The sequence below is a fragment of the Saccopteryx leptura genome, chromosome 1 (genome assembly GCF_036850995.1).
Source record: "Saccopteryx leptura isolate mSacLep1 chromosome 1, mSacLep1_pri_phased_curated, whole genome shotgun sequence".
Taxonomy (NCBI): domain Eukaryota; kingdom Metazoa; phylum Chordata; class Mammalia; order Chiroptera; family Emballonuridae; genus Saccopteryx; species Saccopteryx leptura.
The window spans coordinates 61,134,143-61,159,110 of record NC_089503.1 but is presented as its reverse complement, the minus strand read 5'-3'; the positions used below and the strand labels follow the sequence as shown (position 1 = coordinate 61,159,110).

At 37.0% G+C, this 24,968-nt stretch overlaps 1 protein-coding gene across 4 annotated transcripts in view; it reads right to left on the bottom strand.

Moving 5' to 3' along the window:
• Nucleotides 1-24,968, bottom strand: part of UVRAG (UV radiation resistance associated) — a 352,369-nt gene that overhangs the window by 125,569 nt on the left and 201,832 nt on the right. For all 4 annotated transcript variants that reach the window (XM_066368977.1, XM_066368987.1, XM_066368997.1 and 1 more), the window contains 2 exons: nucleotides 24,843-24,903; nucleotides 9,555-9,720 (listed from right to left, as the gene is read on the bottom strand). In XM_066368977.1, coding sequence (XP_066225074.1) covers nucleotides 9,555-9,720; nucleotides 24,843-24,903 — 227 coding nt within the window. The remainder of the gene's footprint in view (nucleotides 1-9,554; nucleotides 9,721-24,842; nucleotides 24,904-24,968) is intronic.

Below are 24,968 nucleotides of genomic sequence, written 5' to 3'. Positions count from 1 at the left end.
GTATCAGTAGCTTATGGACCATTAATATAAATGCTATCAATCATGACATGTCATCAATTATAAGGTGCATTTCATTTTTAGCAATATTAAAATGTCAAAAATATGTATAATAGAATCAATAAAATACATGTTTCAGTGTAAGGGAGAAGACAGAGGTAGAATTTTAAATTATTTCACAAAAATGTAATTCCTGTGGTTCTAATGGCTGCCAAAGAAAAATAGGTAACATAATCACCTAAATCTAGCTGGCCTTCCCAGACTGCTTAGGAAATCAATCAATCAATCAATCAATCAATCAATAAACAAATCATCACTGGCCCTGGCCGGTGGCTCAATGAATAGAGCATCGGCCCAGTGTATGGATGTCCCGGGTTCGATTCCCAGTTAGGGAACACAGAGAAGCAACCATCTGCTTCTGTTTCCCTCCCTCTCCCCCTTCTCTGCCTCTTCCACTCCTGCAGCCAGTGGCTCAATTAGTTCAAGTGTCACCAAGGGCTCTGAGGAGAGCTCAGATGGTCTGAGTGTATCAGCATCAGGGGCAAGAAATAGCTTGGTTGATTTGAGCATTGGCCCCAGACAGGGTTGCCAGGTGGATTCTGGTCAGGGCGCATGCAGGAGTCTGTCTTACTATCTCCCCTACTCTCACTTAAAAAGATAAATAAGTAATAAAATAAATAAACAAATCATCACTACAGCTCACACTTGGGGCACATTACTTGGAGTTGTACAAATGTTAAGTCACTCCTTCACAAGTTAAAGAATGCGGAAGAAAGAGTATCATTTTGAGGGACAATCTTTCAAACTTCCAAGGTGATTTTTCCCACATAAGTCAGATCATCATGCATAAATTTGATAAAAATCTGGAGAGAGAGTTAATTTTATTAATATGGAGCCTAGGGAAGGTTGAGAGGAGTGAGCATTCTTCACAAAACTACAAGGTGATTTTTGTCAAAGACATATCTAGTCATGGTGTTGTTCCCTTATTTAAAATCATCAAGAGCTTCTTTTATCCCTTATAAGTAATGTTTTTCATCACTAAACAAATGGAATGGTATCAGGAAATATGAGGGAGTAGGTAGATCTAAGCACTTTTCCTTCCAGAGATATAATTTTTTAAAAAAGAAATCAAGCAAGAACCATCAGAATCAACTTTACCAAAACTCTGGAAAGTAGTCAAAGGTTTACAACAACCAGGTGAATTCACTGAATCAAGAAAAAGGAAACTCAAAATCAGGAGAAAAGTTTTGCAGCATTTTTACCTGCCCCGTCCCCAACCCCCTCTGCAGCTCAGCAGTAGTCTTGAAGATAGAAGCCTATATTCCCAGTGTGGGCTCTGCTCCCTGGTTCTTTTTTATCCTAAAAAAAATTGTGCTTGTCTGCTCTAACTTGTCTAGGGGCTACCTAAAGGATTAATGCAAGGTGTCCACCTTTCTTTTGCCTAGTCAGAGCTCACTCGGAGGTGAAAAGCAGGAGAAATTATTCAAGATGTATGGCAAAAATACAACCCACAGCCTTGTTGTGCAAAAGATTGAGGCTGAGGTCTAAAGCCTGGGAGGAAAGCTGAGGAAAGTTTTTTGAAAAATTAGTGCACTGAAAAGCACACACAATAATGCGGAATACAGAAGTTACTCACGTGCCCAGAACAGCATGCAGACTCAGAAAAGACCTGAGAAGACACTAGTGCCTCAGGCACTAAAAATAGCTCAGTTGTGAGCATGGCCCTAGATGGGCAGAGCATCGGCCCCAGAGGGGGGTGGCTGGGTGAATCCCAGCCTGGCCGCATGTGGGAGTCTATCTTCTCTCCTCTCACTTGGAAAAAGGGGGAAAAAAAGACAGTACTAGGGACTCATAATGTATAAAGATGTAATTTGTCACAATAATAACAACATAAAGGTAGGAGGACAAGAATAGAGGAGCAGTTTGTATATGCTATTGAAGCTAAGTTGGAATCAATTCAAACTAGATTGTTATATGGAATATTAATTATAATTTTCAGAGTAATAAGAAAATATCTTTATATTGAAAAGAATATGAGAAGGTACTCAAAATGGTACGCTACAAAAAAAGAGAGGCTCTAAAATAAGAAATGAGGGAATGGAATAGAAAACATGATCTTATACAAATAAGGTATAAGAAATATGGAAAACAAATAGCAAAATAGCAGAAGTCCTTCCATATCAATAATTTATACTAATTATAAGTAGATTAAACTCTCTAATCAAAATGCAGAGGTTGGCAGAATGAAAAAATAATAAAAATACCATAATCCAACCACATGCTGCCCAGAAGAGACTCATTTTAGAGCCAAAGACACAAATAGGTTCAAAGCAATCAAAAGAGAGCTGGGTGGCTATACTCTATCAAAAATTACTTCAAGAGGCAACAAGGGTCAACTCATCAATAAGAAATACAACTTAAAACATAATTACCAAATCACAGAGCCCTGAAATATATGAAGCAAAGACTGACAGAAATGAAGGGAGAAACAGTCCTACAATAATAGTTGGGAGAGTTTAATATCCCACTTTCAGTAATAGACAGAATATCTAGACAGAAGATTAATAAGAATATAAAGTACCCGACAGCACTGTAAACCATCTGGACCTAACATACAAGTATAGACACTACATTTAACAACAAGAGTGTACACATTCTTCTCAAATGCATGTGGAACAACATTTTCTAAGACAGGCCATAAAACAAGTCTTAATAAATTTTAAAACATTAAATCGCCTGACCAGGTGGTGGCACAGTGGATAGAGCATTGGATATCAATAATTTATACTAATTATAAGTAGATTAAATGCCGAAGACCCAGGTTCGAGATCCCGAGGTCGCCAGCTTGAGCGCAGGCTCATCTGGTTTGAGCAAAAGCTCACCAGCTTGGACCCAAGGTCGCTGGTTCGAGCAAGGGGTTACTCGGTCTGCTGAAGGCCCGCGGTCATGGCACATATAAGAAAGCAATCAATGAACAACTAAGGGGATGCAATAGGCAATGAAAAACTAATGACTGATGCTTCTCATCTCTCCATTCCTGTCTGTCTGTCCCTGTCTATCCCTCTCTCTGTAAAAAAAAAAAAAAAAGAAAAAAAAAGAAATCACACAAACTAAGTTCTCCATCACAATGGAATTAAACTAGAAATAAATAATAAAACAAAAACTAGAAAATTCACAAATATGTGAAAATTAAACTCTCTTAACCAACTTATTGGTCAATGAAAAAAATCACAAGGAACATTAGAAAATTCTTTCAGATAAATGAAAATGAAAACACAACATACCAAAATTTATGAGATGTGAAAACATATAGGTATAAACACTGACATTAAAAATGATTATCATATCAATATCCTCATACAATAACCTCACTTTTCCCTAGAGGAATAGAAAACAAACCCAAAGCTAGCAGAATAAAGAAAAAAATAAAGATTAGAGTGGAGATAAACAAGATACAGAACAGAAAACCAGTGAAACCAAAAGTCAATTCTTTGAAAAGATCCACCTAATTAACAAAAAATATTTTCAAAGGTGGGGGGCATAACTAAAATCAGAAATAAAAATAGACATTATTAGAGAGTTTACAGAATTGAAAAGAATTATAAAAAATGCTACGTACATAATATTGTACCCTAACAAATTAGGTAATCTAGATGAAATACATATTTACACAAATGATCTAAATTGACTCAAGAATATATAAAAATATGCCTGACCAGGCAGTGGCACAGTGGATAGAGCATTGGCCTGGGATGCAGAGGACCCGGGTTCAAAACTCCGAGGTTGCCGGCTTGAGCACATGTTCATCCAGCTTGAGTACAGGCTTACCAACGTGAGCGTGGGATCGCTGGCTTGACCATGGGATCATAAACATGACCCCATGGTTGCTGGCTTGAAGTTCAAGGTTGCTGGCTTCAGCAAGGGGTCACTGGCTCAGCTGGTCAAGGCACATATGAGAAAGCAATCAATGAACAACAAAGGTGCCGCACAAAGAATTGATGCTTCTCATTTCTCTCCCTTTCTGTCTGTCTGTCCCTATTTGTCCCTCTCACAGTCTCTCTCACTAAAAAAAAAATAAAATATATATATATATATATATATATAAATAAATATGAACAGACCTATAATAAGTAAAAGAATTGAATCAATAATCAAACACCTCCCAACTAAGAAAAATCCAGGACCACATGGTCCTACTGGTAAATTATAACAAACATTTAAAAGAATACTTAACATCAATCCTCAAACCCTTCCAAAAAATACAAGGGAACACTTCCAAACTCATTCCATGAGGCCACTATTACCCTGATATGAAAGCCAGACAGAAGACAAGAAAGCTATAGACAAATAATCCTTATAAATATTGATGCAAAAATCCTCAATGAAATACTAGCAAACTCAATCCAATGGCTCATTAAATGCCTTATCTTCCTTTGCAGAAATAGAAAAGATGATACATATGGAATTACAAGAGCCCTAAATAGCAAGAACAGTATTGAAACAGAACAACAAAGTTGGAGGATTTACACTTCTCAATTTCCAAACTTACAGTGGTCCTGGTGTAAGAACATACATATACATACTTATAGACCAATGGACCAGAACCGAGAGTCCAGAAATAATCTATGACTAAATTGATTTTCAACAAATGTGCAAGAGTATCTAATGGGGAAAAAGTAGTCTCTTCAACAAATGGTGCAGAGACAATTGGATATCCACATACAAAAGAATAAAGTTGGACCTCTACCTCATACCATATATAAACAGTAATTCAAAATGGGTCAAAAATCTAAATATAAAACACAAAATGATAAAAAAAACGACTACAAGTAAACAAAGGGGTAACTCTTCATGACCTTGGATTAACCAAAAGCACTTTCAAACAAAAAATATAGTTAAAATACACTTAATCAAAATTTAAAACTGTGTATCAAAGGGTACTATAAAGATAGTGAAATAACTGTTTTAATGGCTTCTTATTCACCCCCCTGATAAGAGAGGAATTACTGCTCTAGGGTTATGGGGATGCCTGAACACTGGACATCTGACACTGGACAGATGAAACTGGGAGCCACTTTATTAGTCACATACATTTGTAGCCCAGGGGAGAAGGATGCCACATATCACGCAGGGTGACATGGGATTTACAAGTGGGAACAGAGTGTGAAAGTTAATAAACAGAAACTACATTTAAAAATGGAGTCAGAAGCTGGAAGAGAGAACTCTCATGCTCAATGTATACTGCTGACCCCAACAGGAAAAGAAGTATCTTGCATCTCTGACAGGAACTGATACTATATTACTACCTCAGCAGAAAGAAGAAAAGATTCCTTCCTAATCAGCAACATCTCAGCCTATAAGAGATACCATAACACAGCTAATGAAAAGTCACTATATTTAGAACTTTCAGTTTCCTCCAATGGACTCTTCATTTAAAACAGCCCCTCCCAGGTCCATAAAAGAGAGTTCCTCTTTGTTTTCTCTGTACTTGCACATGGTTTGCCATTACACCATATGTCCTAAATTGCAATTCTTTGTTGTACCGGAATAAACCCATTTTGCTACTTGTTTAAGGTCAACATTATTGAACAACCAGCTGTGAGAGGCAGGTTTTGTCGTATCAAAAGGATATAGTGGCCCTGGCCAGTTGGCTCAGCGGTAGAGCGTTGGCCTGGCGTGCGGGGGACCTGGGTTCGATTCCGGACCAGGGCACATAGGAGAAGCGCCCATCTGCTTCTCCCCCCCCCCCCACCTCCTTCCTTTCTGTCTCTCTCTTCCCCTCCCGCAGCCAAGGCTCCATTGGAGCAAAGATGGCCCGGGCGCTGGGGATGGCTCCTTGGCCTCTGCCCCAGGCGCTAGAGTGGCTCTGGTCACGGCAGAGCGACGCCCCGGAGGGGCAGAGCATCGCCCCCTGGTGGGCAGAGCTTCGCCCCTGGTGGGTGTGCCAGGTGGATCCTGGTCGGGTGCATGCGGGAGTCTGTCTGACTGTCTCTCCCCGTTTCCAGCTTCAGAAAAATACAAAAAAAAAAAAAAAAAAGGATATAGTGCCTGTCCAGGCAGTGGCGCAGTGGATAGAGCGTTGGACTGGGATGCAGAGGACCCGAGTTCGAGACCCCAAGGTCGCCAGCTTGAGTGCGGGCTCATCTGGTTTGAGGAAAAGCCCACCAGCTTGAACCCAAGGTCTCTGGCTCCAGCAAGGGGTTACTCGGTCTGCTGAAGGCCCATGGTCAAGGCACATATGAGAAAGCAATCAATGAACAACTAAGGTGTTGCAACGCACAATGAAAAAACTAATGATTGATGCTTCTCATCTCTCTCCGTTCCTGTCTGTCTGTCCCTGTCTATCCCTCTCTCTGACTCACTCTCTGACTCTGTAAAAAATAAATAAATTAAATTAAATTAAATTAAATTAAAAAAAAAAAGGATATAGTGATGACTGGTTCTTATGGGAGGATAAGATTGGTTTGTTTCCATTGATCTCCTAGCTAGCAAGAAACAAATTCACTGCATACTCAGGAAATCAGCAGGAACTACACCAGCTTATTGGTGGATAAGGAAGGTTGTTTGAAAGGAACAGCTTAATGGTAGATAAGGAAGATTGTTTGAATAGAGGAACAAGTCCATAGGAGCAGAGTGGGCGGGGCTATCCAAGGCCCTCCAGGTTTCACCAGATAACCAAGGCAGCAGATAATATTGACCTTAATTTTAGGCTTTAAACTGTAACAATCCAGAAAAAAGAGAAAAAATATTTACAAATAATACAGCTGATAAGAGACTAATATCCAGAATACATAAAGAAGGCTTACAACACAACAACAAAAAAATGTGCAACACAATTAAAAAATGAGCAAAGGACTTGGATAGACATTTTCCAAAGAGGATATATACATAGCCAGCAAGCACAAGAAAAAGTGAGCAACGTCATTAGTCATTAAGGAAATACAAATAAAAACCACCATGATACACTACTTTACACCAGGGAATGTAAACTGGTATAACTGCTGTGGAAAGATTTCATGGTTCTTTAGTAAGTTAAAAATAGAATTACTGTATGACCAGCAATTCCACTCTAAGGTATATACACAAAAGAGTTGAAAATGGGTACTCAAACAAATAATTCTGAATGAATGTTCATAGCAGCACACTATTCACTAGCCAAAAGGTGGAAATAATCCAAATGTCCATCAACAGATAAATAGTTAAACAAAATGTGGTATATACATTCAATGGAGTATTATTCAGCCGTAAAAGTGAGTAAAAGTACTAATTGTGCTACAATGTGGATACACCTTGAAAACATTAGACTAAGTGAAAGAAACGTTAACCAAAATGTCACATATTGTATGATTCCATTTATATAAAATATCCATAATTGGCAAATCCATAGAAACAGAAAGCAGATGGTAGTTGCTCAGGGTTGAGTAAGGGGAGTGCTTAGTGGAGGAGCAGGAAGTAACTGTTTAATGGGAACAGGGTTTTCTTTTGGGGTGATGAAATGTTTTAGAACTAGAGTTGGTGGTTGTGTAATACTGTGAATAAATATACTAAATGCCACTGAATTGTACACTAAAAAAGTTAATCCTTTGTGAATTTTACCTCAATTTTTTAAAAAGAGAAAAGAAGCCATACCCATGTCCCCCCTTCTGTCAAACACACATTTCAGGCTCTCTTTAAATGTTTTCAAAATAAAAAGCACATCTGAGCTATAAACTAATCAGCATCTTTGAAAAGAGGCTGGTTTATACTATAATAATGTTCTCCCTGCCCTGCACTTACAAGCTGAGAGTCATTGTCCTACCAGATATAGTACTAAATTATTCCACTGGGCCTAACTCTCCTGCCTTCTCACGCAGTTTCCTAAATAGAGTGGGGAATATTCATTTCTTCATGCCCATGGACACAACAACCTCTCAATCTGCAACACTGGATTTCAACCCTAACTACACACCAGAGTCACTTCCAGAAACTTGTAAAAAATCAAAATTTCTTGGGGAAAGGCCAAGAATCTCAGGGTTAGAATTTCTGCTCTTATTATTTCCTTCATTCTACTTTTGTAGGGCTTAAATAACTCTTTTTAGCTGTTTCAGAAGGAGACTTAGATAAATAATTTTTAAAACTTTTTTTCTTCTAATACATGTATTTGAGGGTATAAATTTCTCTCTGAGCACAAATTTTGCTGCACCTTACATGGTTTCATATGCTCTATTCTTATTATTATTCAGTTTAAAATAATTTCAAACTTCCTTTGTAATTTTTTCTTTGATCTATAGGTTATACAGAAGAATACTGTTTAGTTTAATATGCATACATTTGGAGACTTGATTGTTAATTTCTAGTAAATTACACTGTGGTCAGTAAACATACTATGAATTATTCTAATCTTTTGAAATTTGTTGAGGCCCAGCATAATCAATTTTAGTAACTGTTCCATGTGTACCTGAAGAGAATGTATATCCTGCAACCTTTGGAGCAATATTCTTTACTTATAATTTGAATCAAGTTTATTAATCGTACTACTGTTCAGGTCTTTTAGTTTCTGATTCTTTCATCTGTTCTAATAGCTAATGAAAAAAACATTTTAAGTCCTCTGCAATGACTGTGGATTTCTTTGTAGTTCAGTTAACTTTTGTCTATATATTTGAAGTTATGGTTTTAAGTACATATATATATCTAGAATTGACTGTATTATCATAAAATGTCCCACTTTAAATTGCCTTAATGAGGGACCCAACCAGCAACCTCTGCACGTCAGGATGACGCTCCAACCAACTGAGCCATCCTGCCAGGTCTCTTTTCTTTTTTTCTGCCTCAGATCAGGACATTTTCTGCTGACCTATCCTCCAGTTCACTAATCCATTTTTTAGATATGTACAATCTGTTAAGTCTTTTTATCTTTTTAGTGGTTGTCTCTCACAAATCTTTTACCTCTTTCATTTGTTGACTAACAGAAAACAGTTACTACATAAATACTTGCAGAGTTATATACTTGTCCTTACAAAAACAAATTAAACTTACATAAGTCAATTTTGTTATCATTAGCAATTTTAATAAGTACAAGAGTTGATCTATTATAATCTAAATGAATGATTACATTCTATTTTAAAAAAATAGAACTTTACAATCTTTTTTTTTTTTTACAGGGACAGAGAGAGAGTCAGAAAGAGGGATAGATAGGGACAGACAGACAGGAATGGAGAGAGATGAGAAGCATCAATCATCAGTTTTTCGTTGTGACACCTTAGTTGTTCATTGATTACTTTCTCATATATGCCTTGACCGGGGGCCTTAGCAGACCGAGTAACCCCTTGCTCTAGCCAGAGATCTTGGGTCCAAACTGGTGAGCTTTTTGCTCAAGCCAGATGAGCCTGAACTCAAGCTGGCGACCTTGGGGTCTCAAACCTGGGTCTTCGGCATCCCAATCCGATGCTCTATCCACTGTGCCACCACCTGGTCAGGCAGAACTTTACAATCTAAGTCACATTTTATATAATATTTTTAATATATTCCATGTTTCATACTGGCTTAATGTTAAAAGTATATTTTAAAAAGATACTTACTCTCTCTCTTTTTCTGTCAGCTTGTCATTGATATTATCTTTTATTGTTGATCTAGATCCCTTATGAATTACAGGGTATCTGAGGGGCACTTGCAGGAAAAAGGAAATCATGGAGACCAAATGTGCAGTGTAACCAAGGGCAACAGCAATGCTTCCATCATCTTTTGCTGTAAATTAGAAGCAGAAGAAAACAACGATTTACCTTACAAATGTAGTTTTGAGATCATAAAGAAACAATTTCAAAGGAGATTTTATTAAGAAATAACTGGTAAAGAAAAGATTAATCTCTTCTGAATTATATAGTTTACATTTCTAATTTTAAACTTTATACATTTATATTATAAATTTATTTCAATTGTATGAATTTTGTACAAATTTAAACACATTAATAAGCCTTAAAATTTCATTTTCTATATTTAAAACTATTACCTAATAATTAATGTGGTAAAATTAACATTTGATATATATCTGAGAAATAAGTCTTGGTACACTCAAATATCCATTACTTTCTTTCCCAGCATTTTCAAAGGTAGAAATAATACTTGAGTCTATTATACAATGTGAAAATTAGTTTCAGAGGTTTAAACATAACACATTATATAAGCACTGTACACTTTATTCATTAACAACTTATAAGCAATATTGCTGTACTGCTATACTACTATACAAAATTATTAATTCTAAGGTGAAGTGAAATATCACAATCCTTTGTGGGGTTATGTTCTCCAAATTCACAAAAATAGTTTTGCATACATAAGTTTGTGAAGTTTGAAATATGAAAATAGGGGAAAATATTTTAAACAGTAAAAGCAAAAAAGTAAACAAAACAAAAACACACTTTTAATATATACTATATATTTATTCAATTTAGATGGAAGCACCTGTTGAAAAAAATGCCTGTATCCTACAGACAAACACAAGCAACAAGCAACTGTCTTTTAAGAAGTCATGGAGGAGTAGGGAGAGTAATGGCGGGGTAGGAAGCGATACCGATAAATCTCCCCCAAAACTCAACAAGATCTTCAACCAGAAACAGAAAAACCTATACTTGGAGCTTCCAGATGCTTCGCAATACACCCAAAGGTATGATTGAGTGAAAAATTGGCTAAATATATAACCAAACCCCGAAGGAAATAGGGAGTAAGAAATGCTCCGCCTTCCTCACTAACCTAAACAGGGCGGCTTTCTCTGGTAACTGTGAATATAGAAACTGAGGCGGGCAAAGGGGGTGAATACATCCAGGCCGCGACACAAACGGCCGAACCAGGCTGTGGCACGGAGATCCAAGCCGAGGAAAATCTGATCCTGTGGCAACCAGGGCAATACAAGCTAACACTCGCGCCAAACCCAAACAAAGAAAGACAAGCGGCGCGGCCATTTTACCCTGGTCGGTGCGCAGTTAGTGGGCGAGAATTTCTTCCTAGGCCCCGAGAGTGGGTGCCCGTGTTGCCCCACGGAGAGGCAGGGTCAGAGGCCTTTCTGTGGGCCGAGGGCAGAGTCTCTGGGCAGCCCCAGCGCCCTGGGAAAGCCACGCACGGGAGGGAGCGAGAACTAATTCCAACGGTGGAGATTTTCCGTGCTGGAGGGTGTTTCACTCAGAGGGAAACGCGGCCGGCCTCATATCCGGGTTTGCGCGCGCTGATAAGGAGTGAGCGATTCCTCCGAGTGCCTCGGAAGTGCGCGCCCGTGTTATCGCACAGAGGGGCAGAGTCAGGGGCCTTTGTGTGGGCCAAAGCGGAATCTCGGGCCGCCCCAGCGCCTTGCAAAAGCCGCGCACGGGGACGGAGCGAGACTCAATTCCAACGCTGCAACTTTTCCCTGCGGTTGGGGGTTTCACTCAGAGCATGAGACTGCTGGCCGGATATCCTGGTCGCAGACAGTGAGTGAGAGTTTCCTCCAAGCGCCCCGGAAGTGGGCGCCCGCCTGTGTTACCGGACAGAGTGGCAGAGCCAGAGGTCTTTGAGTGGGCAGAAAGCCCGCCTGATTATGCTAGCAGCTCTGACTGACTGAGCCTTACCCAGAGCCCTGTGCTGAGTGGAAATAGAGTGGGGAGTTGCCAGCTCTTTGAGCCTCTTACTATCCAGGCAGAGGCAGCAGCAACCCCATAGCTGGATTATCAGGCTACTAATTGAGGAAGGAAAGACTAGGAGAAAGGCTCCAGGAACACGGACTCTCTCACTGTCGGAGCCTATAAATGCTAATGAGCTTCGACTGCCAACGAGACTAAAGCACAATACATGACATTGCCATAGAGACTTATCAACTGCAAATCTCCACCTGAGCGTGCCAAAGGGGCAAAACCCGGGGTACAGAGTCACCGACCAGGAAGAGGGAGAGAAAAGAAAAAGCAAGAAGATAACCTCTCAAAATCAAGAATAATCTGCAGACTTTATAACCTATCCCATTTTATTATATTTGTTCGTTTGTTTCTCTTATCTTCATTCTTGATACTTTTTTTTTCCTCCTCCAATTTGGCCGATTAACTCTCTACCGGTCTTACTCTCTCCTCTCCTTGAACTACACTACCCATAAGTGTTACATCTCCCATTATCTTTTCTCTTCTCTTCCTTTCTCTCTATGAGGGTTGCACTCCAAAACCCTTAACTCTCTCTCTCTCTCTCTCTCCTTTCTTTTTTCTTCTTTTAGTGGTTCCCTCTTTTTTTCTCTCTCTCTCTTTCTTTTCTCCCTCTATATTAGTTTCTTCCTTTCTCCTTTACATCTCCTCTCATTCAAACCTCAATAACAAACAAATTATCTTATCTGGGACTCAAACTTATGTTTGTGGCATTTTGGGGGGTTTTTACTTCACCTTTTTAACTCACTAGCAGTGCTCCCATCCCTGGCTCTCCATATTATCTAGTTCTTGTTCCACTAAATACAATAGTAATTTTTTAATTTGTCCCCCAATTTTTCCGTTTTCCTCTTAATCCTCTCATCATAACTCTTAGACAACCAACACCTAAAAGCAAATCATTTTATTCTTGACCCAAATTTTTTCCTTATTTGCTTTTTGTGGGTCCATACGCTCTTTTTTTTTTCTTCTTTTTTTTCTTTTTTTTTTCTTTTTTTTTTTTTTTTTTGTCCCTTTATTACTTTTCCCCAATTCAGGCCCTCCATCACAGGCATTGTTAGTTATAATTCACAGTCCACCACAAGATTTTCTCAAGAAAGAGGGGAGAGGAGAGGAGAGGAAAAAAGGAGGGGGGGAATAATTTCCTTTTTTTAAAAAATTTTTATTTTATTTTATTTTTCTTTATTTCATTATTAATTTTTTTAAAAGAAACAACTCTTTTCGATTTTTTATTTTTTTTATTATTTTTTTAAACTTTTTATTCTTTATTAAATCTCATTAATACTATCAACAAAACCACCCTCAGATGCCATCATGGATACAAAAGAAAGAGAGGTAACACAGCTAGATGAGGAAAAATCTATGGAGAAAAAATTTAATATATTGGAAACCTTGGAGCTAAATGACAGAGAATTCAAGATAGAAATCCTAAAAATCCTCCGAGATATACAAGAAAACACAGAAAGGCAATTTAGGGAGATCAGAAAACAACTCAATGAACACAAAGAATATATGTCCAAGGAAATTGAAACTATAAAAACAAATCAAACAGAGATGAAAAACTCAATTCACAAGCTGAAAAACGAAGTAACAAGCTTAGCTAATAGAACAGGTCAGATAGAAGAGAGGATTAGTGAAATAGAAGACAAGCAACTTGAGGCACAACAGAGAGAAGAAGAAAGAGACTCAAAAATTAAAAAAAATGAGATAGCCCTACAAGAATTATCTGACTCCATCAAAAAGAATAACATAAGAATAATAGGTATATCAGAGGGAGAAGAGAGAGAAAATGGAATGGAGAACATACTCAAACAAATAATAGATGAGAACTTCCCAAGCCTGTGGAAAGAACTAAAGCCTCAAGTTCAAGAAGCAAACAGAACTCCAAGTTTTCTTAACCCCAACAAACCTACTCCAAGGCATATCATAATGAAATTGACACAAACCAACAGCAAAGAAAAAATTCTCAAGGCAGCCAGGGAAAAGAAGAATACAACATATAAAGGAAGGCCCATTAGATTATCATCAGATTTCTCAGCAGAAACTCTACAAGCTAGAAGAGAGTGGACCCCAATATTTAAAGTCCTGAAAGAGAGGAACTTTCAGCCACGAATACTATACCCATCAAAGCTATCCTTCAAATATGAAGAAGAAATAAAAACATTCACAGATACAGAAAAGATGAGGGAATTTATCATCAGAAAACACCCACACCAGGAATTACTAAAGGGGGTTCTCCAATCAGATACAAAGAACAAAAAAAAAACAGAGCCACAAGTAAAAGCTCCAAGAAGAACACAATAAAACCAAATTTAAACTGTGACAACAACAAAAAGAAAGAGGGGGAGAAGATGGAGATTAACAGTAGCAAAGGACGATGGAGTGCAAAAGTACTCACAAAATAGTTCGCTACAATGAACAGGGTAGGGACCCTTTTCATTACTCAAAGGTAACCACCATTGAAAAAACCACCACAGAAGCACATGAGATAAAAAAGATAGCAACAGAGGAAAGATGTATGGAATACAACCAAATAAAAACAAAAGATAGAAAAACGAAAGAGAAGGATCAAACAAGACACAAAACTAACAGAAAGCAAGATATAAAATGGCAATAGGGAACTCACAAGTATCAATAATTACACTAAATGTAAACGGATTAAACTCACCAATAAAAAGGCACAGAGTAGCAGAATGGACTAAAAAAGAAAATCCAACTGTATGCTGCCTACAGGAAACTCATCTAAGTAATAAGGATAAAAACAAATTCAAAGTGAAAGGCTGGAAAACAATACTCCAAGCAAATAACATCCAAAAAAAAGCAGGTGTAGCAATACTCATATCGGATAATGCTGACTACAAGACAGGAAAAGTACTCAGAGACAAAAATGGCCATTTCATAATGGCTAGGGGGACACTGAATCAAGAAGACATAACAATTCTTAATATATATGCACCAAACCAAGGAGCACCAAAATATATAAGACAGCTACTTATTGATCTTAAAACAAAAACTGACAAAAATACAATCATACTTGGAGACCTCAATACACCGCTGACGGCTCTAGATCGGTCATCCAAACAGAAAATCAACAAAGACATAGTGGCCTTAAACAAAACACTAGAGCACCTGGATATGATAGACATCTACAGGACATTTCATCCCAAAGTGACTGAGTATACATTTTTCTCCAGTGTACATGGATCATTCTCAAGAATTGACCATATGTTGGGCCACAAAAACAACATCAGCAAATTCAGAAAAATTGAAGTTGTACCAAGCATATTTTCTGATCATAAAGCCTTGAAACTAGAATTCAACTGCAAAAAAGAGGAAAAAAATCCCACAAAAATGTGGAAACTAAACAACATACTTTTAAAAAATGAATGGGTCAAAGAAGAAATAAGTGCAGAGATCAAAAGATATATACAGACTAATGAAAATGACAATACGACATATCAGAATCTATGGGATGCAGCAAAAGCAGTGATAAGAGGGAAGTTCATATCACTTCAGGCATATATGAACAAACAAGAGAGAGCCCAAGTGAACCACTTAACTTCACACCTTAAGGAACTAGAAAAAGAAGAACAAAGACAACCCAAAACCAGCTGAAGAAAGGAGATAATAAAAATCAGAGCAGAAATAAATGAATTAGAGAACAGAAAAACTATAGAAAAAATTAATAGAACAAGGAGCTGGTTCTTTGAAAAGATCAACAAAATTGACAAACACTTGGCAAGACTTACCAAGGAAAAAAGAGAAAGAACTCATATAAACAAAATCCAAAATGAAAGAGGAGAAATCACCACGGACACCGTAGATATACAAAGAATTATTGTAGAATACTATGAAAAACTTTATGCCACTAAATTCAACAACCTAGAAGAAATGGATAAATTCCTAGAAAAATACAACCTTCCTAGACTGAGTCAAGAAGAAGCAGAAAGCCTAAACAGACCTATCAGTAGAGAAGAAATAGAAAAAACCATTAAAAACCTCCCCAAAAATAAAAGTCCAGGCCCTGACGGCTATACCAGCGAATTTTATCAAACATTCAAAGAAGACTTGGTTCCTATTCTACTGAAAGTCTTCCAAAAACTTGAAGAAGAAGCAATACTTCCAAACACATTTTATGAGGCCAACATAACCCTCATACCAAAACCAGGCAAGGATGGCACAAAAAAAGAAAACTACAGACCAATATCTCTAATGAATACAGATGCTAAAATACTAAACAAAATACTAGCAAATCGAATACAACAACATATTAAAAAAATAATACATCATGATCAAGTGGGATTCATCCCAGAATCTCAAGGATGGTTCAACATACGTAAAACGGTTAATGTAATACACCATATCAACAAAACAAAGAACAAAAACCACATGATCTTATCAATAGACGCAGAAAAGGCTTTCGATAAAATACAACACAATTTTATGTTTAAGACTCTCAACAAAATGGGTATAGAAGGAAAATATCTCAACATGATAAAGGTCATATATGATAAACCATCAGCTAACATCATATTAAATGGCACTAAACTGAAGGCTTTCCCCCTTAAATCAGGAACAAGACAGGGTTGTCCACTCTCTCCACTCTTATTTAATGTGGTACTAGAGGTTCTAGCCAGAGCAATCAGACAAGACAAAGAAATAAAAGGCATCCATATCGGAAAAGAAGAAGTAAAGGTATGACTTTTTGCAGATGATATGATACTATACATCGAAAACCCCAAAGAATCCACAAAAAGACTACTAGAAACAATAAGCCAATACAGTAAGGTCGCAGGATACAAAATTAACATACAGAAGTCAATAGCCTTTCTATATGCCAACAATGAAACAACTGAGAAGGAACTCAAAAGAATAATTCCCTTCACGATTGCAACAAAAAAAATAAAATACTTAGGAATAAACATAACAAAGAATGTAAAGGACTTATATAATGAAAACTATAAACCATTGTTAAGGGAAATCGAAAAAGATATAATGAGATGGAAGAATATACCTTGTTCTTGGCTAGGAAGAATAAATATAATCAAGATGGCTATATTACCAAAAGCAATATACAAATTTAATGCAATTCCCATCAAACTTCCAATGACATTTTTTAAAGAAATAGAGCAAAAAATCATCAGATTTATATGGAACTATAAAAAACCCCGAATAGCCAAAGCAATCCTAAAGAAAAAGAATGAAGCTGGGGGCATTTCAATACCTGACTTCAAACTCTATTATAGGGCCACGACAATCAAAACAGCATGGTATATTGGCAGAAAAATACACACTCAGACCAATGGAACAGAATAGAAAGTCCAGAAATAAAACCACATATATATAGTCAAATAATTTTTGATAAAGGGGCCAACAACACACAATGGAGAAAAGAAAGCCTCTTCAATAAATGGTGCTGGGAAAACTGGAAAGCCACATGCAAAAGAATGAAACTGGACTACAGTTTGTCCCCCTGTACAAAAATTAACTCAAAATGGATCAAAGATATAAACATAAGACCTGAAACAATTAAGTACATAGAAGAAGACATAGGTACGCAACTCATGGACCTGGGTTTTAAAGAGCATTTTATGAATTTGACTCCACAGGCAAGAGAAGTGAAGGCAAAAATTAATGAATGGGACTACATCAGACTAAGAAGTTTTTGCTCAGCAAGAGAAACTGATAACAAAATAAACAGAAAGCCAACTAAATGGGAAATGATTTTTTCAAACAACAGCTCAGATAAGGGCCTAATATCCAAAATATACAAAGAACTCATAAAACTCAACAACAAACAAACAAACAATCCAATAAAAAAATGGGAAGAGGACATGAACAGACACTTCTCCCAGGAGGAAGTACAAATGGCCAACAGATATATGAAAAGATGCTCATCTTCTTTAGCTATTAGAGAAATGCAAATCAAAACGGCAATGAGATACCACCTCACACCTGTTCGATTAGCTGTTATTAGCAAGTCAGGTAATAGCAAATGTTGGAGAGGCTATGGAGAAAAAGGAACCCTCATACACTGTTGGTGGGAATGTAAAGTAGTACAACCATTATGGAAGAAAGTATGGTGGTTCCTCAAAAAACTGAAAATAGAACTACCTTATGACCCAGCAATCCCTCTACTGGGTATATATCCCAAAAACTCAGAAACATTGATACGTAAAGACACATGCAGCCCCATGTTTATTGCAGCATTGTTCACAGTGGCCAGGACATGGAAACAACCAAAAAGCCCATCAATAGATGACTGGATAAAGAAGATGTGGCACATATACACTATGGAATACTACTCAGCCATAAGAAATGATGACATCGGAACATTTACAGCAAAATGGTGGGATCTTGATAACATGATACGAAGCGAAATAAGTAAATCAGAAAAAACCAGGAACTGCATTATTCCATACGTTGGTGGGACATAATAGTGAAACTAAGAGACATTGATAAGAGTGTGGTGGTTACGGGGGGGAGGGGGGAATGGGAGAGGGATAGGGGGTGGGGAGGGGCACAAAGAAAACAAGATAGAAGGTGACAGAGGACAATCTGACTTTGGGTGGTGGGTATGCAACATAATTGAATGACAAGATAACCTGGACTTGTTATCTTTGAATATATGTATCCTGATTTATTGATGTCACCCCATTAAAAAAATAAAATTATTAAAAAAAAAAAAAAGAAGTCATGGAAATTACATTTTAACTCATCATTCAGATTTCTGCTACCACCTACCAAGTGTTAAATAATCATTCAGGTACTTAAAACCAAGAGTAATACAGCAAAAAGTTTAAGTTAGACCCAGAAAAAAGGAAAAAGTAACTGCTTGGTATTTAGTATTTCCAAAATACTTTAAAAAGTTTACATTCAAACTAACACACATGTGCACATACATTACAAATTTAACACATCATCTGGATTACCCTAACTAAAGAAAGGCTGATATGATTGAGAAGACCTTGACATGAGTATTTCCTGATTTCTAAGGGTCACTTTAACTTCAATTATTAGTAATATTTTTCACATTCTTCTTTTATATTTATACTTAGTTATCTAAGCATTACCTTCTTACTGTAGGAACGCCATTATAACCCTCTAGTTCTCAGAGAATTCTTCCCCCTTGACTACCATAGCAAACCCTTGCTTTTTCTTTGATCGTATTATAAAAATAGGCGACTTTTATTAAAAACTTTTCTTCTGCCAGGAACTGACCACAGTACTTTATTTATGTCAGTACTTTATTCATCACCAATTACTAAACTGAGCACTTTTTATATGCTATTACATTTATTTCATAGATAAAAAAACTAAGACTCAAAGAAAAAACCTGTTGAAGTAATACAGCTAGTATACAGGGTGACCTGACACTATCTCTGTCCTTTGGGCCCTCTACCACACTGTCTCAGAACTTGACTGTGGGATGGAGAACACTTATTTTAACTTGGAGGCTTAGAACATACCAAGCATATGATACACATATACCACCTTCGTTTCTTCACTCTTTTCTAGTAATGGCCAAGAACACATAAGAAGTCTGGAAGTCCTGGGTGACTTGTGGAGTGTCAAACAGAGAATGGGCTTCTCAACTAAGGCTTGATGTTCTTTCAAATCAAACAGTATTCATTTCAACTGAAGTACTGAGACATGCCCTAACTGACTAGAATTCTAACTATTTTTTAACCCTATTTTAGAGACCTTGTCCTCTAGCCCCAGTCCCATACAAGTACCTTGAATACTACCAACACTTTACTTCTATTGAAATCTGTATACCACATTCTCCTAGAGGCTAAAATTACATTACATTGTAAATTCACCACATTATAACTTAATTATCATAATATTCTAATAAGGCTTCTAGGAGAAACCTTAAAAATCACTGAGTCTAATGCTATCCATTTAGAGATGAAAAAAATGAGACCTATGTGATTATAAGTGACTTGGTCAAAGTTACATAGGTAAACACTATGAGTGATGGAACAAGAGGAAGAACTGTGTTTACACCCTGGGCCTCCAAAATATCTATCTCTGGAGTCACCACCGGAATGGTGAGCTACATAAGAGGACACTGAATCTTGCCTCCTGTTTTCTGTAAAGAAGAAGGCTTATAAAATTTAAAATATCCTATGGACCTTGTCTTTAAGAGCCTTCTTTTGAAGGGAGAGACGAGGAAGAAGAGGACTTACAGTAATGAAGACTAATACTACCCGAAGTGACCTGCCTGTATGTGCTTCCCACTCAGCTTTTCCTTTCCTATCTCACCTGACAGAGGCAACAGAAGGTCTCTTAATTAGCTTCCCAAATAAGTCAAATGCAAACTATGAATGCTTTTAAAAAAATCTATCCAATGCTGAATACTCAAGCATCTACATTTTCCCCCATATAACTAAAAGGGTAATGCTAAAGAATTACATTTGCATATATTGAGACTACATCCACATATGTATTTAAAGAACAAAAATTAGTCTTCTAACATCACCTCTTCTCAATGATTAAAACAATTTTGCTCAAATTTAATGATAAAAGGGGTTTTTTTGAGAAACCTACACGTGCAAATCAAAAAGAAAGAGCAAAAATTGGAAACTGGGTAACACTGGAACTCAGCTTTGATTCTTGTTATTCACACTCACCGTCATTTCCACCACAAGACTCCCCGCTCCACCTATTAAAAACCCCAGGCTGCTTCCTCTTCCAGGCCATAGTGCTTACTCACAGCCTCACTGTTAAACACTGTGGTGTTAGATTTCCAATATTGAAGCTTTATATTAAAAAACATTTTAAAAGGACCACGGGTGAGGCATTACAAGGCCCAAGAGTATTCCAATACCCTCAAAAGGAAAACCACCTCCTGGTAGGGAAGTCACTTTCATCACCCCAAGACCACTGAACCTCCAGTGGGAAAATGTGAGCTCATACGGTTAATTATGGCTATTGCTGGCCACAAAACCTCAGATGTCACATTCTGTTGCCAATCACTTTAGCTAAAAAACCAAAGGGTTTAAGGTTTCCAGCATTCCAAGATCTAAAAGACTTTTTACCTGCCAAAGCCAAAACCTGGCTCTCTGGGGTGTACTTTTCCAGTAAGCATTAATGATGCCCCTAACACCTAATGCAGTGCCGAGGTTTGTGTTCCTTATGCTGCTCTGGGGGTTAGAAAGGTCACAGATGATAGTTTTGTTGGTGAGAAGAAGTTGGGGGGGGGGGTTGGAAAGGTTCAGGGAGGAAGAGAAATAAAATGTAAGACTCAGGTATGTAAAAAAAAAAAATCCTGACCTAAAACAATGTTTTAAGCGGCTTCACACAAAACAAAAATCCACCATTTCCTCATAATACCTTTGATTTATTTTTTAAATGTTGATAGTTACTCAAGGCTGCAGTTCTGTGCAACTTTTTTGATAATAAATTTCACAAGCACACAATCTGAAGGACAACATTATAAATTCATTCAAATGTCCCTTTGACTTATATGCTGGATAAACTATTAATATTCAAATGCATCCAAGTATAATAAGTGATCTAAAAGCTCTTACCATCCTGCCTTCCCAATCACTGAAGCAGCTGATCTGTTAAGGAACCAAGCACCCACTGATCCAGACAGGACAAAATATTTAATACTCTAATCACTGCCACAGCATCTATGGAAGCAGTCCATGTTCTCAATGAGACACTGTTTGACATATGGACTCTCCTTTCCAAGAACTCATGCCTGCATAAAGGGATACAGACACAGAGGAAATCTGGGTCTCATTACCACAAAAGGCTCTGGCGTATGGATTACTTAAAACACAAACATTTTTTTTTACAAGAAATGTCTCTGTCAATGGAACTCAAATAAATACCCTTCACTGGACAACTTACTCCTGTTGTGTCCAGGTCTCTTCAATATGCTCTAACAGTAACTTACCCAATTAGAAAAGCACAGTAAATTTGGGACCACTATAGAGGAGTTTCTCAAACAGTATTCACTGAAATGATGTAAAGTCTATCTCAGAAAAGTCTCATTAATATCACAGAATAACCAGTTTGGAATTCCTTCACTATAATCTCACCAAGAATGCATCTGTTACAGAACACTAAAAAGCTGTCAGAAGTTTGGAAGAGGTTATTATTCAAAATAAGGAAGAAAACTACATCATGACAGAAATAAAATGGACCTTAAAATCAGGCTGACCAGGAATGACTTTAGTTCTGCCACTGATTAGTATGAGATTTTGGAAAAATTAACTAATCTCTCTGAGACTCAATTTTCTTGTCTTTAAAAACAAATTGAGTGTAATTCTTTCCCTCACAGAAGGAGAGAAACAAGCTAGCATCGTGCATGATATTCCATGTTACCATATTTCTCCTCACCCGATCTAAAATGTCCTCCTACCCTTCTTTCAACAGGGGAATACTATATACTTCATTTTTTAAGACACCACAGCCATCATCTTTGCTAAAAAGGCTTTCCAGATCCCCTCCTATAAAACTTATTATTCCCATTTCTTGAATCCCACGTACCTGGTATAAACTTACAAATGCCTGACAAAAAGGATAAATTCAGTAAATATTTCTTGACTGGCTTGATTACAAGTTTGATGGCCTCAACTGGACTGAAATCTCAGAGGTAGGATCAATATCTTAATCATCTTTGTCTCCTCTCAGCACCTGGCACGGCAGATTCCACACGCTGGGCACTCAGTGAGTTTAGTAAATGGAAATGCCTTGTACAATACTAACATGAGCTGATAAAATCCAGTATTACCATATGTGCTTCTTCAAATTTCTGATTCCTAGGAATCATGGGGAGTGAATAGAGCCTTAGAGTAAAAGTAAGTGTTTATTTTGTTTTGTCGCCCATTTTATTTTTCAGCAACTGCACTAAAAAGCTAAACTTACTTTTTAAAGAGTAGGAAGAATTTATTTAGCTTGTTTGGAATACACAAAGCAGGTAGCTAGGAAACAACTTCAAAGAAAACAAAAACAGAATCAAGAAACATCCCAGAGTGGACTAAAGTGACAGTTCACCAGTATTATATCCCCACCTCCCTTCAAATCATTCTATATTCAGCAGCCAGAGTAACTTTTAGAAACCTAAATCAGCTCATATCATCCCCATTCTTGAAAACTTTCAGAGCTTTCTCACTTTACCGAGAATAAATTATAAACTCCTGACAGTGGCCTCAGAGCTCAGCTGACCTTTCCTACCTCCTCTGATATAACTCTTCCTCTTGCTCACTATATCCAGCCACACAGGTCTGGTCTGGCCTTTTTTGTCCATCCTCCTTCACTTAATCTTTCCTTCTTTTCCTTCCTGTCTCTTGCAACTTAATTTCAATTACATTTATATGAGCACTTACTCTACAAAAAGCATTTTCAAATGTTACCTCATTCAATCATGACAATTAGAGATGTACCTCATTTTACAGGTGAAAATTACATGACTGTCCAAAACACAGGTTTTAAAATCCCATACCCGCCCACCCTGACTTTTTTAGATCTTGTATCAAGGCCATTCCTCCATCCTGGCTGAGCATTCTCCTAAGTAATGCTCCGGCCACAACTGTCATATAGTTGGTTCCTTTCAGCCTTCAAAATTTTCTTCTGAGAGAGTTCTCTGCTTTATCTAAAGTAGGTTCCCCTATTGTCTATGATAGCATATTCCTTTATTATATACGTTACATACTTACTTTCTTGTTTATTAGCTCAATAGGCCGTGCATGCCATGAAAGGAGAGAATGTTTTTCCCCCATCGTCATATCCTCAAAACTCAGCACAGTGCCTGGCTCAATTAATAATTTTTCAGTAAATGAATGCTCTGTATCCCTGGAACATGGCACAGGGCTTAAGGTATTCAGTAGCTTTGTTCAATAGATGAATGAGGAAAAAGATGGGCCGTGGGTTTTAAGACATCATAACTTTGCCTAAAATCAACACTAAAGCACATTTGTATGACTTAAAGATTGGAAGGAACACTGTACAATGAAAACCAAATAAATCCCAGCTAGATAATTACTGAGCTTTGTGGTCTCTGGCAAGTCACTAAATAGCTCATTCACATGGTGTAAAATGAGATTATACCACCTTCCTTATGGGTGTCCTTTATTTGTGCTTGTGAGAATTAAAGATAAGGCAAAATGCCATGCTTTTATAGATATAATCTCACAACAGTCATGTAAAACATGTAGGACATGAATTAATATGTTCATACTATCAATTAGGAAATCAACTCAAAGCTTGGATCTGGCTTGCTCCAAATTACATGGTTTCTAGAAAGTGAGCAATTGAATGAATATAGGTTCTCCTATTCCTGTTTTATCATCTTCTTTTATCATGTTTGAATTACTTGTTATAAGTGTTGTTATAAAGGCCAACAGAGATAATAAATTAAAACAGTCTTAACTGTTAAAGGACTACAAATAACATTTCCTCTAAAGGAAATGGAAGAAAGTCCCAATCAAAACTGGTAATGCTCTATTTTTGAATAACTTCTTTCCAAATAGATGATATGCTAGCTTTGAAAATAATCTCAAAGCATTGTTTAGAGTAGGAAAAAAAGACTTTGCTAACAACAAAAAAAATTTATTGCCAAATAAGTTCTTTCCTTTGGCATACTGGTAAAGAGATTAGGAAAATTAAAATATTTTAAAATTATAAATTACTATGAATCATAGTCTATAAAATCTTTATTATAAAAAGTTTTTAAATAAAAGGGAATAGAAATGACAAATGAAGTTTAACCTGTCACAGTGGGAATGCCACAAAATTAAATTTTCAAATACATTTCACATCAACAGAAATATAATTTTCTAAATAACAAAAGAACTGATTCATGTTTGTTATTCTTTTGCTCCCAATCACACAGACATTCTTCATGGAAATCAAACCAAAAGGACAGTGAAATTATTAGTATTCTCTAGAACCCCACTGTCTAATTTTCTTAAAGCCCTTTAAAAAACTATTTTCTTTTAAATTTCAAATATAAAGCTCAAAGATTTTTTCCCCCCATGATTAGACCAACTATTATGTTAAGTCTCCTATCAGGAAATCTGATGCTATCTACTTACAGGAAATCTGACTCTATGTACTTATAATTGGGAAAGGAGGGAAGGTCCAAAAGCCCTCTGGTGAAAGTGCTAGGCAGCCAACATTCCAAGATCTCTCTCATTTCCCCTGAACATTACCCACATGCTATATCCACAAAACCTTTAGAAATAAAAAGAAATAAAATACCTTGGAAGTCCTCAGAATTGGGCAACTTGACACCACATACAAAGTAATCCTTATAGTCATTCTGTGAATATAACCAAAGAATGAAATTAACTGCTTTTATGTATAAAGCAAAGAAACTCTAAGTCA